This window comes from Myotis daubentonii, chromosome 12 (assembly GCF_963259705.1).
Source record: "Myotis daubentonii chromosome 12, mMyoDau2.1, whole genome shotgun sequence".
In the NCBI taxonomy this organism is placed as follows: Eukaryota; Metazoa; Chordata; class Mammalia; order Chiroptera; family Vespertilionidae; genus Myotis; species Myotis daubentonii.
The window spans coordinates 6,998,929-7,013,338 of NC_081851.1; the positions used below are offsets into that span (position 1 = coordinate 6,998,929).

General features: G+C 50.6%; 1 protein-coding gene across 1 annotated transcript in view; it reads right to left on the reverse strand.

Moving 5' to 3' along the window:
* Nucleotides 1–10,582: 10,582 nt before the first annotated feature.
* The window catches only part of IL1R1 (interleukin 1 receptor type 1), a 54,826-nt gene continuing 50,998 nt past the window's right edge, over nt 10,583–14,410 (reverse strand). Inside the window, 3 exon segments of the mRNA XM_059658866.1 lie at nt 10,583–12,830; nt 12,832–13,156; nt 13,683–13,850. Coding sequence (XP_059514849.1) covers nt 12,563–12,830; nt 12,832–13,156; nt 13,683–13,850 — 761 coding nt within the window. The 3' untranslated portion in view covers nt 10,583–12,562.

Here is a 14,410-nt window from a genome sequence, read left to right on the forward strand (position 1 = left end):
CTGGCAGGGGTGGGTGTGGGGAAGAGGGGGGTCAATGGAGGGGAACATTAGGGGCCATCTGTAATACTTTTAACAATAAAGATAAATTTTTTAAAAATTTTATCTATTTCATGAAATTGGATACAAACAAACAAAAAGCTGGGGTAGCAATACTTATACCAAACAAAATAGACTTAAAACAAAGGCTATATCACAAGAGACAGAGAAGGGCCCAATATTTCCACTTACGGGTGTTTATCCAAATGCACCCAAAATACTAAATAGAAAAGTCATTGACGTCCATATGTTCCCTGCAGCATTGTTTCCAATAGCCAAGATATGGAAGCCACCTAAGTGTCCATGTATAAATAAATGGAAAAGACAGGCGGTGCAATGGAGTGTGACTCAGCCATAAAACAGAATGAGAACTTGCCATCTGCACCTGCACGGGTGGGCCTAGATCCGGCCCATTTGAAATGAATAAAACTAAAAAAAAAAAAAAAAAAAAAGACCATACCCTTTTATGTAATGATGTTTACTTTGAATTTATATTAGTTCACACAAACACTCCATCCATGCTTTTGTTCCGGCCCTCCGGTCCAGTTTAAGAACCCATTGTGGCCCTCGAGTCAAAAAGTTTGCCCACCCCTGGCCTAGAGGGTACTGCGCTGAGTGAAATGAGCCAGACAGAGGAAACCAAATGCCTTATGATTTCACTTATATGTGGAATCTGAAAAATAAAAGACACAAACTAGAAGAACAGAAACAGACTCTTAGATACTGAGAACATTTTTACTTTTTCCACATTGGAAGGGGGTGGGGAAGGATGGATGAAAAAAGTGAAGGGATTAAGAGTACAAATTGGTTGTTACAGAATAGTCATAGGATGTAAAGGACAGCCTAGGAATATAGTAAAAAACATTGTAATCACTGTGCATGGTGTTGGATGAGCACAAGATTTATCATAGTGATCACTGAGTATGTTATATAATGTCTAATCACTGAGTTATACACCTGAAACTAATGTAATATTGTATGTCAACTACAGTTGAAAAATATACAATTATTTAAAGTCAAATTTAAAAAACACAATAGAATATGCCTTGGCTGATGTGGCTCAGCAATTAATGGGTTGGCCCGTGCACCAAAGAGTCATGGGTTCCATTCCGGGTCAAGGGCACATAGCTTGGTTGCAGGTTTGATCCCCAGCCCAGGTTGGGGTAATGTGTCTCTCTCACATCAATGTTTCTCTCTTTCTTTCTCTCTCCTATTTCTCTCTCTCCCCCCTCCCTCCTTCCCTTCCACTCTCTCTAGAAATCAATGGGAAAAATATCCTCGGGTGAGGATTCACAACAACAATAACAAAAAACACATTAGGATAGATAAAACAGGTGTGCTAGATCACACAGTGGAATATTATGGAGCCATGAGAACTATGTACAATATAGACAATTATAATATGATGAATATCACAGGCAGAGTGTTGAGCAAAAGAAAATAGGTTTTTTAAAAAGTTCACAAGACGTGGTTCCATTTACACGAAATTCAAAATCAGCTCAAATGAACGTACGCTGCTGAGAGTCAGGGTGGCGGCTTCCCTTGGGGCAAGGGCGCTGAGCAGCTTGAAAGGCACAGGACAGGGAGACAGGACAGGGAGACAGGACAGGGAGACAGGACAGGGAGACAGGACAGGGAGACAGGACAGGGAGACAGGACAGGGAGACAGGACAGGGAGACAGGACAGGGATGCTCGATGCTGGTCATCTCCTCCTCCTCCTCCCCCTCCTCCTCCTCCTCCTCCCCCTCCTCCTCCTCCTCCCCCTCCTCCTCCTCCTCCCCCTCCTCCTCCTCCTCCTCCTCCTCCTCCTCCTCCTCCTCCTCCTCCTCCTCCTCCTCCTCCTTCTCCTCCTCCTCCTTCTCCTCCCCCTCCTCCTCCTCCTCCTCCTCCCCCTCCTCCTCCTCCTCCTCCTCCTTCTCCTCCTCCTTCTCCTCCTCCTCCTCCTCCTCCTCCTCCTTCTCCTCCTCCTTCCCCTTCCCCTTCCCCTTCCCCTTCCCCTTCCCCTTCTCCTTCTCCTTCTCCTTCTCCTTCTCCTTCTCCTTCTCCTTCTCCTTCTCCTTCTCCTTCTTCCTCTTTTTTCTTTGTTAATCATCACCTGAGGATATTTTCCCATTGATTTTTAGAGAGAGTGGAAGGAAGGAGGAGACACAGAGAGAGAAACATCCATGTGAGATGCATCGATTGGTTGCCTCCTGCACATGCCCTTGACCAGAATTGAACCCAGGACTCTCCAGTCCGTGGGCCACTGAGCCAAACTGGCTAGAGCAGCCGTGGGCAAACTACGGCCCGCAGGCCGGATCCGGCCCGTTTGAAATGAATAAAACTAAAAAAAAAAAAAAAATGACTGTACCCTTTTATGTAATGATGTTTACTTTGAATTTATATTAGTTCACACAAACACTCCATCCATGCTTTTGTTCCGGCCCTCCGGTCCAGTTTAAGAACCCATTGTGGCCCTCGAGTCAAAAAGTTTGCCCACCCCTGGGCTAGAGCCACCTTCCCTTCTTAATATGGGTGCTGGCAGCTTGCATACATCCTGTGAAATTCTATGCAGCTGTTCTCTTATGTGCTTTTTTCTAAATATAGGTTATCTATAATAATAAAAGGGTAATATGCTAATTAGACCAGATGTCTTCCTGGCGTCCTACCTGACCACATTGGGGCCAGAGCGAAGCCAGCCTGGGTCCCGGGTGCCTGTGGGTGGCCCGAGAGAAGCCAACCCGGGTTCCAGGTGCTGGAGGACGGCCAGAGGAGGGAAGCCTGGGTCTGGAGTGCCAGCAGCTGGGGGAAGGAAGGCCTACTCTTGCACAAATTTTCGTGCATCAGACCTCTAGTACTTCAATAAAAAGGCAAAGGAAATTCACTCTCAATGCTGTGTAAAGCATTGTTTTTGAGGGTTGGGGTGGCAAGGCGAGAAACATGGATGCAGCTCAGAGGCTCCTAGAGGAGACGGGGAAGAGTCGAATCCTATGACAGTGGAGGCCTGTTTGGGATCCATTTGGATGTCTCCCTGTTCTTTTTTAATCTTAAATAAAACTGGGAGAATCACAAAATCACAGGATGGAATCAAGCCTAAGGTGCAACTACCATGTGGGGACAGTGAACGCCCTCCCGTGCACGGGCCCTGCATGGTGCAGTGGTCACCACTTACAGCCCTCACAACGCCATGACTTGTATGTTCACACACGCACACACACACACATGCACACACATACACACAGCTGTGACGGCACCCCACGCTCCCAGCACTGGTGATCTGCTCAGGCACAGACCCCTTTAGAGTCATCCCTGCTACAAGACACCCAGTTTAATCTCACATCCGGTGTGTAGGTCTCTTCATGGCCCTGCCAAGGCTATTCAGCTGAGGCTTGAAGGAACTCATTTCTCCAGGCAGCCGTTCCATTCGGCGACCTCTGAGCAAACGAGTCCCTCCCTGTGGGAGGAGCACGCACCGCCAGGAGGCCCGTGTCCTGTACCTTTGGGTCCAGAAGCACCTGGGCTCCTCAGTGCCTCGCGCCCAGTGCTGCTGACGTCCCTGCAATGACTCCTGTCCAGGCCAAGGCCCCTCGGCTGTGGGCTGGCCTCTGGCCTCTCAAGCATGGTGCTCATCGGAGCTCGCAGCTCCTTAGATTTGTGTTCGTGGGTTTGTGTCACTGGTTTGGGCTTGTTTTGCCCCACCTTGCTCATTCATTCCTCCCAGGATCACTGCACATAATATCCTAAAACTGGTCACTTCACTGCCGCTAAGCCACGCCTCCTGCCCCTGTGCTGGCACTTCCCTTATCGCTGGACTTACACCGACCCCTCGTCAAGGTCATCTGGTGACAGTGGTTGTTTAAGAAGATCCTTCTCCTGGAAGCAAAACTCACGGCTCGATTCTCAGGCCTCTCACTAACTAGCTGAAGGTTGTCATCCATTTAGGGGCCATGGGGGCCCAGGAACTGTTGATGTTAATTGAAACTTTCAACCACATGCTTTAACTTGCAAAAAATTTATCACGCAGGATACATTTTTCTCTATTAAATTGGCAAAGATTAAAAAATGAGTGTTACAGAACACAGTCAAGAGCCTGCCAAGGTCCACTGCCTCTGCCCACTGCTTCTAGGACTTGGTGCCACGCAGATCACCAGGCAGGGGACAAGCCTGGGCCAAGGGTGACCACTTCACCCGACCTCTGAGAGCAAACATCATGACTTGTATGTTACACACACACACTGGGGATATGTCCAACCAAAGCAGACAAGCTAAATTATGGACCATCCATTTTGATAGGCTTAGTGATGGCTCAGAGATCATATTTCGAATAATATTAATAGTTATATTTATAGGAATTCAATAAAGTGTTAGTACTTATCTTTAGATTGTGAGGTTGAGTGACCTTTTTCTTCCTTATAGTTTTCAGAAATTTCTACATTCTCTCCAACTAATATTGTTTCCATAATACAAAAAGGTTTTTTTCAGTTTACTTAAGGAAATGTTTCTAATACAATCAAATCGCAGAGGGATGACATACCAGCTTCCTACAGCCCCTCTCTAACCTTTCACTCCCTCCTGTTTACCCTGCAAACAGGGCCCCTTCCATGGATTTTATTCCTAATGTTCGCCCAGCCAAGCGCCTCCACCTCCTCCCAGGCACGGATTCCAAGTGGCAGAGGGTGTGTGTGCTGCAGCCCGCGGCCTGGCCTGCTCCCACAGAGGAGCCTGTTTCCGGAGCAGCTTCCTCTCGGCACGGCTCCAGCTGCATTGCAGTTGTTCTCACTTTGTTGTTTTCAGTGTCTAGTGTAGCCCTAGGCACCTGGGAGGCACTTTTTAAACGACCAAAGGTAACCTGAGAGCGAAAACACTGCCCCTACATTTTGGAATTTGAGGGCAGAATTAGGGCTCAGTGAGAATTCAGAAGCCGTCAGGACAGTGCGGGAGGCAGGCTTGTGGAATGTCATGCAAGGGGGGGCCGTGTCCGACAGACGGCATTGTCCAGCACCGTCCCCGAGCACCGTCCATGGCCACTGCCCGGGCACTGCCCACAGCCACTGCCCAGGCACTGCCCACGGCCACAGCCCATGGCCACAGCCCACGGCCACACCCCAGGCACTGCCCACGGCCACTGCCCAGGCACTGCCCACGGCCACAGCCCACGGCCACACCCCAGGCACTGCCCACGGCCACTGCCCATGGCCACTGCCCATGGCCACTGCCCAGGCACTGCCCACGGTCACAGCCCAGGCACTGCCCATGGCCACTGCCCACAGCCACTGTCCAGGCACTTCCCACGGCCACTGCCCACGGCCACTGTCCAGGCACTGCCCACGGCCACTGCCCACGGCAGGAGCACGAGGGGCAGCGGGGCTCAGCCTCAGAAGCAGCGAGAGGCAGGGCAGGAGGCTGAGGAGAGAAGGGTGTGGCCAGACTGACGTACTGGGGCGAGGGCAGAGTGGGATTCCCACAGGCGGTTAAGCCGGCCGTGTGTCCCCCTAGCAGCTGCGGGCTCCTCTCAGGGGTCACGGGGGAAATGCATGGACCCGGGAGCCTAGCCGGTGCCTCTGGGTCACCTCCAGGCGAGTTCCAAGGACCACAGGCTCCTGACTTTCCGCCTTGAGGGAAGGGATCTGGAAGCGGCTGGGCGGGTGCGAGGAGTCGGCAGGTCCTGCCGGTCTGTCCCAGTCCAGGTGCCCTGCGCATCCTCAGCACTGGGCTCGGAGCCCAGGGATTGCCCGGGACTTTGGAAGGCCAGTCAGCCGCGCCTTCCTCAGGAGAAGCCTGAGCGTGTGAGCTCCGTGTTCATTCGAAACAATGTCACCCATTTCCTGTGACTCTTGCTCTCCCTAAATCTCCCCCCCACACACACACACCTTCATATGTTGGCTGTAAAATACATGTTATTATGCCAAAAATAGTTCCTTCCCACCTGGATTCCCATGCACATTTCTTCAGGCATAAATTTTCTATAAATTACAGCTTCCTTTTGCTGTCATGTTTATCTGTGCATTTTCAGTAAAAAGAAACAACTTTCCCCCTTCAAGGCTGAAAGGGTTAAAGAGACTAAAACGGGGCAGAGAAAGACTTACTGTGCTCAGCAGGTATCTTGCAGGAAGCTTGCAGCCTTGAGCACAGCACAGCTCAGGTAACCAGAAGACACCTGGCATGGGAGGAGCCAAGGATGGACTAGACCAGTGATGGCGAACCTATGACACGCGTGTCAGAGGTGACACGCGAACTCATTTTTTTGGTTGACTTTTCTTTGTTAAATGGCATTTAAATATATAAAATAAATATCAAAAATGTAAATCTTTGTTTTACTATGGTTGCAAATATCAAAAAATTTCTGTATGTGACACAGCACCAGAGTTAACTTAGGGTTTTTCAAAATGCTGGCACGCCGAGCTCAAAAGGTTCACCATCACTGGACCAGACCCTTATGTCAGCAGAGCAGCTTGCAGCCAGCAAAGATTAATAAAAACCTCTCTCTCCCTGCTCGCTTCACTGACGCCTTTCTCGGTCTCAGCCCCCCTGCACCCAGGTGTCAGGAATAAAATCTCTTTGGATACTTTATGGCTTCATGTCATAGGTGTGCGACCCCAGCCCACTCCAGACCTTTCAAAGGCCCAGATCATTCTCTGCCCCGCCTGCTACCCCCTCTGTGGGCTCCACACAAGCCAACTGCCACACGCACAGATTCTTGCCCCCAAAGGGAAAAGATTTCCTTCTGACAAATGAGCTTGAGGAAATCTCTGATCTTATAATTGTATAATGATTATACTTCAATTAACATTTGGGGAACCCACTATGTCAAAATATCAAGACAGGAATAACTCACTAAAATTGTATTAAGTAAAAGCTATCATCATTTTAAAAAGCTTACACCAAGATTATACAACCTGCTCTCCCTCCACATCCTAAACCCTAGAATTTGAAAAAAGACACATTTTGGATAAATAAATTTTTCTTTTATCTGTACTGACCAAGAGCTAAAATTAAGAAAATATATTTTGTTTTGAGATTCCACCTAAGTTACTGGTCAGGGGCTTTGTCACATATAAAACCGTGAAACACTGGAAGTCCCATTTTACAGATCAGAAAACTGAGGCTCAAAATAGCCAAGTGCATTGCTCCAGTTTCAAAACTGTGACAGTGAAGGAATGTATTATACTCAGGTCTCCTCCCACCAGTTGGAGAAATTATTCCAAAGACAAAAAGAACATGAAAGCTATTCTAAGGAATAGTTATCTGGTAAAAAGAGGAATAAAAGTCCTCACAACAAAAATAAGACTTTTAGATGGCTGTTAGTATTGACTTTACTGTTTGTTAAAAGAATACATTAGCTTGTAAAATAACCAAAACTATCTTGGAAAACTCTCTGAATTCTTCCATGAGAAATTGTTCATAAGCAAGCTTTCTGAAGAGCTGATTCTAACATGTTTATGTGCCGGGAGCCGGTCCATCCTTGCTGTTTCAAGGGACCTGGCATATATGGCATACGGTTCTTAATATGTTTGCTCACCTTCTTGGCGCTGTGTTTTAACCAAGGTCACCTCTCTGAGAAAGGTTGAATCCCCAGGTAGGGATTTTCCCCTGAAGTTAGGGAGGGAATAAAACCCCTCAACTAAGTGCCAGGCGGGTAATTAATCACTTTAACTACAAACAATCATGCTTAAGCTACATAATCTTTACTCCCTGGAATGGAGATAAGAAACGCCCTAACCTTTGTAATAGAGATTGATAGGATTGGAATCAACTGGTATAAATACAGATGCAACAACACAACAACAGACAGAATTCAGAAGACAGAACCTACATGGAGCCTGGAGACAGAAGAACTTCACTGGAGAGAACATGGCAATAGATCCTGGACTGAACCTGACTATAGAACATGTCAAGAGAACCTGACTAGAACCTGGTGACTGAACCTGGCTGGAGATCTGAAGCAGAACCTCTCTGGAGATCCAGACCAGAACTTGGCTGGAGATCCGGGCTAGAGATCCTGGCTAGGCTGCTGATCAACTGAACGCTGTCTCCGTGTCATTCCTTCTTTGCTGACTCCGTCCACACCTTTGGGGACCCCTGGACCTGCTGGGGTTGGACCCCGGCATTTATGTTCTTACTAGAGGCCCAGTGCATGAATTCATGCACCAGTGGGGTCCCTCGGCCTGGCATGCAGGATCAGGCGGAAACCAGCTCTCTGACATTCCCTGAGGAGGGTGCAGGCCAGGCTGAGGGACCCCAACCGGTGCATGATTGGGGCCAGGGAGGGACACGGGAGGTTGGCCAGTTAGGAGGGATTGCGGGAGGGCTCCAGGGTGTGTCTGGCCCGATCGGCTGGACCCCAGCAGCAAGCTAACCTACCGGTTGGAGTGTCTGCCCCCTGGTGGTCAGTGCACATCAGAGTGACTGGTAGACCAGTCAACTGTCTGCAGCCTGGTGGTCAGTGCATGTCATAGCGAGCAGTTGAGTGGCCTTAGCATATAATTAGCATGTTACGCTTTGATTGGTTGAACAGACGACTGGACACTTAGCATATTAAGCTTTTATTATATTGGATATTTTTAATTTTTATTCAAAAATCTTTTAGGAATGTATCAAATCTTTTTTTTTTATTTAGACCATCAAACATCCTTTAGAGCTGGGGGCTGGCAGAGAGTCAGTGTGAGTGTCAGTTCCAGCCATGAGTGGCCAGTGACCACCTCCTGGGCTGCGGGACCCGAGCTCCCAGCGCCCTCACCACCCAGCGTCAGTGGCTGTCTTCTCCATTGTCCTTAGTTCCACAACGGCTTTGCTTCCTCTCATGGCATCAATGGTCACCCCCAGTTTTAACTCCTCTGTACCCATTCTTTCTGCAGATTCTACTATGACTTGAGATAGCAAACTTTATGCATAGAGCTGCTTCTAGCAAAGCTACCATTTTCTGTTTGCTAGGCCCTGTGTGCGTCATAACCTATTTCATCCTTTTAATCCTTACACAATGCTATGAATTAGGCATTATGTCCACTTTATAGGTGAGGACACCGAGGCTCAAATTGTCCAAGTGTTGATACCAAGTGAACGGTGGAGGCGGGGGTGAGGGAGGCTCACAGCATGTGGAGGGGGAGCGGGGTGAGGAAGGATCACACCGTGTGGAGGGGGAGCGGGGTGAGGGAGGCTCACAGCATGTGGAGGGGGAGCATGGTGAGGGAGGCTCACAGCATGTGGAGGGGGAGCGGGGTGAGGGAGGCTCACAGCATGTGGAGGGGGAGCGGGGTGAGGGAGGATCACAGCATGTGGAGGGGGAGCGGGGTGAGGGAGGCTTACACCATGTGGAGGGGGAGCGGGGTGAGGGAGGATCACACCATGTGGAGGGGGAGCGGGGTGAGGGAGGATCACAGCATGTGGAGGGGGAGCGGGGTGAGGGAGGATCACAGCATGTGGAGGGGGAGCGGGGTGAGGGAGGATCACACCATGTGGAGGGGGAGCGGGGTGAGGGAGGCTTACACCATGTGGAGGGGGAGCGGGGTGAGGGAGGATCACAGCATGTGGAGGGGGAGCGGGGTGAGGGAGGATCACAGCATGTGGAGGGGGAGCGGGGTGAGGGAGGATCACAGCATGTGGAGGGGGAGCGGGGTGAGGGAGGATCACAGCATGTGGAGGGGGAGCGGGGTGAGGGAGGATCACAGCATGTGGAGGGGGAGCGGGTGAGGGAGGCTCACACCATGTGGAGGGGGAGCGGGGTGAGGGAGGCTCACACCGTGTGGAGGGGGAGCGGGGTGAGGGAGGATCACAGCATGTGGAGGGGGAGCGGGGTGAGGGAGGATCACACCGTGTGGAGGGGGAGCGGGGTGAGGGAGGCTCACACCGTGTGGAGGGGGAGTGGGGTGAGGGAGGCTTACACCATGTGGAGGGGGAGGCGGGTGAGGGAGGATCACACCATGTGGAGGGGGAGTGGGGTGAGGGAGGATCACACCGTGTGGAGGGGGAGCGGGTGAGGGAGGATCACACTGTGTGGAGGGGGAGGCGGGTGAGGGAGGATCACACCATGTGGAGGGGGAGGCGGGTGAGGGAGGATCACACCGTGTGGAGGGGGAGCGGGTGAGGGAGGATCACACTGTGTGGAGGGGGAGTCGGGCTGACGGTGACCCCAGAGCGCTCTAGCTGACCAGCCCTGGGCGGACCTGCTCTGGGCGGACCTGCTCTAGCTGACCAGCCCTGGGCGGACCTGCTCTGGGCGGAAGGCTGCAGGTGCTGGAAGGGAAGGGCCTGATCACTAGAATCTGTGCCTATTGGAGCTTGCAGTTTGACACCACGTTTGCCAATTGTAGTTACCTCCTGGTCATGAAGAAAATGAAAAGAAACCTTTGTAAAATGTGCAGGTCTATACAGTGTTGTCTGGCCTTGCTGGACGGGTACAGGGTTCATAACCCTAAAACATGCATTGTACTCCACATAGAAGCAAGCAGAGGGAGCACGGCTGAGGCCCCTGGCGGGAGTCGGGGCTCACTGTGGGCCCCCAGGCCCTGACCCTCCCCGGCTGAAGGCGCCCTCGCCCCACATCGGGCCTGGCCATGAGAACCCTCGACACCAGGTTTTGACAATTTTATTAGAAAACAAGTACAGCCCACTAATCAATGATACATGCTGTACATGAATTGGTGTTTTTACTACAAAAATATGTGGTATCTGCTGCTGACTTATACACACGAGTCTGTAAAAAGCTCCTCATCATTGACCGTTACGGATATAATTATCACAAGTGCCCTTTCACGCCGGCTCTGTACCTGCAACTGCAAATAAGAGAGTCGGGAGAATGGAACAGAAACCCAGCTAAGCCAGTGGCAGCAGCTTGAAATGCAACACTTTAGTGCACGTGCAAACCCGTCGTAAGCATTCAGGCTGGAAAACTGTATCATCAGAAACGCAGTGAAATCCAATTGCCGAGGAGCCCTGAAAGGACAAGCTTAAAAGAGGTGTTTGGGGAAATAGTTTCCAGGGAACTCGGGGTACGCCTTCCTCTGGGGCCCTCCGCCCTCCTCCGGGCGTGGCCGGGATTCTTGCCCCTAGCCCCAGGTGCCAGCCGCTGGCCATTCCTGGCTGTCTGCCCTCACCCCGTTCCTGGCTAGTTCTCAGGGTCAGAGCGGCCTTCCTGGGACTCACGTGCGCGAATTTCTACAGCTGACCGACTGAACCTCTCAGCACGATGTGCAGCAGCTGCTCGGCCTTTGGGGAGAGGACAGTCCTCCCTGGCACCCCCAAACTGCTGGCCGGGTCTCCCAGGTGAAAAGAAAGCGCTTTCTTTAAAAACAGCAGCTCCAAAGCCACGCTGTGCCCACAAGTGCCAGACTGAATCCAAGAGAAATAGGTGGGAGGAGGCGGCAGCGAATCCACTTCTGTCCAGTTCTGATTACTTTTGAGGGAAAAAATACCAAAGGAAAGTCTGTGTTCACTTATGATATTAAATATTAAAAACACAAAAACAAAAGGTCTGCCGTGTCCATGTGACCTACCATGTCCCTGTGACCTCAGGAGGGGGCTCACGGCGGTGGCTGTGCAGTGTCCGCGTTCCTCTGAACTGTGCTGGGACAACTATCAAGTGTTAACGTGCTCTTCTACACCAGAAAAACGCAAACACAACGTCTCTCGTTTTTACTTACCAACATGCAGTTACTTTAGGGGAAGGACATATGGAGGCAGAAACTTTTCCGTAAAAATCTACCGTGACTTTTGTGAATTCCAACATTTACAAGAATGAGCTGTGTACCATCCTGGAAACTACCATTTCTTCCCACAAAAGGCAGGGGGCAGGGCAGGTGTGGCCGAGGTCACACCCTCGGCCGCCGCCCTGGAAGCAGCCCGGCCAGCCCCGCGCTGAGTGGCTGCCTTCGGCAGCTGCCGGCTTTATAAAGTCCAGGCGTCTGCAAACAGTGACCAGGCGGTCGGTGGGCACTCTGCAGGGAGCACCGCGCAAACCAGCCCGGAGCCCCCAGTGGGCAGCACAGCCCCGCAGTGGAATGCTAACGGTAGCCCGGCTTTGCTCCTGAGCCAGGAGCGCCGGCGCTGCGGCTGAGAGGAGAGCGGTGGTCAGGAAGGTGGTTCATCTGTGGGTGGTGTGCGTGACCCAGTGGAGGAGGAAGTGACTTGGAAGTTGTCCTTCCAAAGTAAAGAGCCAAGTGAAATGCAGAAGAACAAGGTGGGACAGCGTGGCCATCCCGGGGGCAGCAGGAGGGGATCCCTTCTCTGCTACTCTTGCTTTTGACCTCTCCCCAGTGGAAAGCTAAGGTTATTTTAAAACCTTGAACTCCTGGAGAATCTCTTTTTTTGTTGAAATGGCAGTTTTAAAGGTCTAAACAATGAAATTCAGTCTTTGGAAACGGCTGCTGGCTGCAGATGTGTGTGAAAAATGCAAGGCCAGTGGCCAGTTCTCCAATGTCTTCCCACGCCCCGGCCGCTCAAGGGGCCTTGCAGTCCCGTCGGGGCACAGCCCCTGGAACTGCGAGTGACTCCACAAATGCATTTCCTGAATGTTCTTTCCAGCTGTTGGCTCTCCCGGGCCTTTTCGGCAGCTCACACGCCCAGAGGACAGCGGCGGCCTTTGGAAGGCCTTTCCGCCCCTCTGCTTTGAGTTGCCCCGGCTGCTGCTGCCATTGTCTCCGTCCTGCCCTTACCCATCCGACTCCAGGTGGCCTGGGTGAAGGAAGGGTCATGCAAGTGCACTCTGCACCTGTACACCAGCGAGGCCAGCCCACCCCAGCGCCACAGGACGGCATCACCCGCTCCCCGAGAGGCACGGGGCCCTCCCCTCGCAGTCTCGCCCTGGAGTCGGGCCTTGGGGCTGCTGAGCAGGCATGTGGTAGCGGACCTTCTTCCAGAACCTTGTCTTTGCAGACTGTGACCTCTCCGCCGTCCAGTCCCCTGACCAGCGGATGGCCCCCTGCTTCCGCCTGAGGAACTGGATGGACTCGGGCATTTTCTCATAGTCCTGGATCTTCTCCAGCTCCAGCAGGACGACTTTGACCCCATCCTGAACGAGGGCGTTGTACAGCACGATGTGCTCTTCAGACGAACTCCCCAGCCAGCTGAATCCCGACGTTTCCCGGACCAAAATAATAATCAGCCTTCTGCTCTTCTTTATGTTTTCATTTGTGACCTCAACAATGTCTGAGAAACACAAAGCATGGCAGAGTAAGCGCAACTTCTGTTTACAATCGTTCTTTCCAGAGCCAAACCCCGTGTCCCCTAACGCCTGCCTCACCTAGGGTTAAAGGAGGGTCCCACTTAGAGACCAGCTCTAAACACTGGCCCCAGAAGCTGAGCCTTCTCTTAGGACTCAGAGCACTTTCAGCAGGAATTTAAAATCTGGTTGGTAAACCAGTTGACCTACTCCTCTTTTATTTTACTGTATCGGCTGTAAAGCAATTTTCAGATCTAACTAGCAATTACGTTTTCCAAAACGAAGTACAACTTAGTTAACTGTTGTTTCAACAAAATATGAGAAAAGTAAATATTTCGCATTAAATAATGTGCAAATCATCATTATGCACCACTGAAGAGGGTCTTAAAATTGCCAAATATGTTACCTATGCTAGTCATCTAGAAAGATGAAACCCAATTTAATTAACCCGGTTAATTTAATAGATAACTTAGTTTCAAAACGAGATTTTTACTTCTCCCTTTACGTTCATACCTTCCCCAGCGTAGTCATCCCTTCCATAAATGAACAGCTTGTATCCACACTGTTTTTCTAAGACCTCAGGTAAGATTTTAAACACAAAAATATCTGAATTAGAGGTGGACCCTTCCCCAGGGGTCTTTGGATACAGTATGTATGCATCATAGGTCTTTCCGTCTGAATCTAAAGGGGAAATGTGATATTTTAGAACCACAAGGAAAAATAAGAGGTTTGGTAAAGTCGATATAGCAAACATGCACTTCCGAATGAATTACTATTTCATATGATGGTATGAATGAAATTTCAATACAAAACACAGCACACCTTTTTCAAATCCTGTACCCTGACAAGTGTCTCTTTGTTGAGTTTACTGTAAAGCTGTTCTTATGTCACTGACGGCCACCCACATGCAGCGCCCTCCACCTCTCTGCATGGGAATGACCTCCAGTTCTCGTCTCCCTCCCCACGCCACAACACCCAATTCTACCATTCTCCTTTCTATGTATTATTGCAGCTTCATTTTTTGCAAGATTTAAACAAAAGAGAGAGTGCATGCATGAAAATTGAGTCCTTTCTTTGATTTGATAGCAATCTTGGGTGATCTGTGTTCTGCCCAGCACAGAGCATGATTTGATAGCAATCTTGGGTGATCTGTGTTCTGCCCAGCACAGAGTGGGTCCTGAGTGACCGGGTTTATGAAGACGCTCTCAATACCATTGACCCCACCACTATGAGCCTAAAGC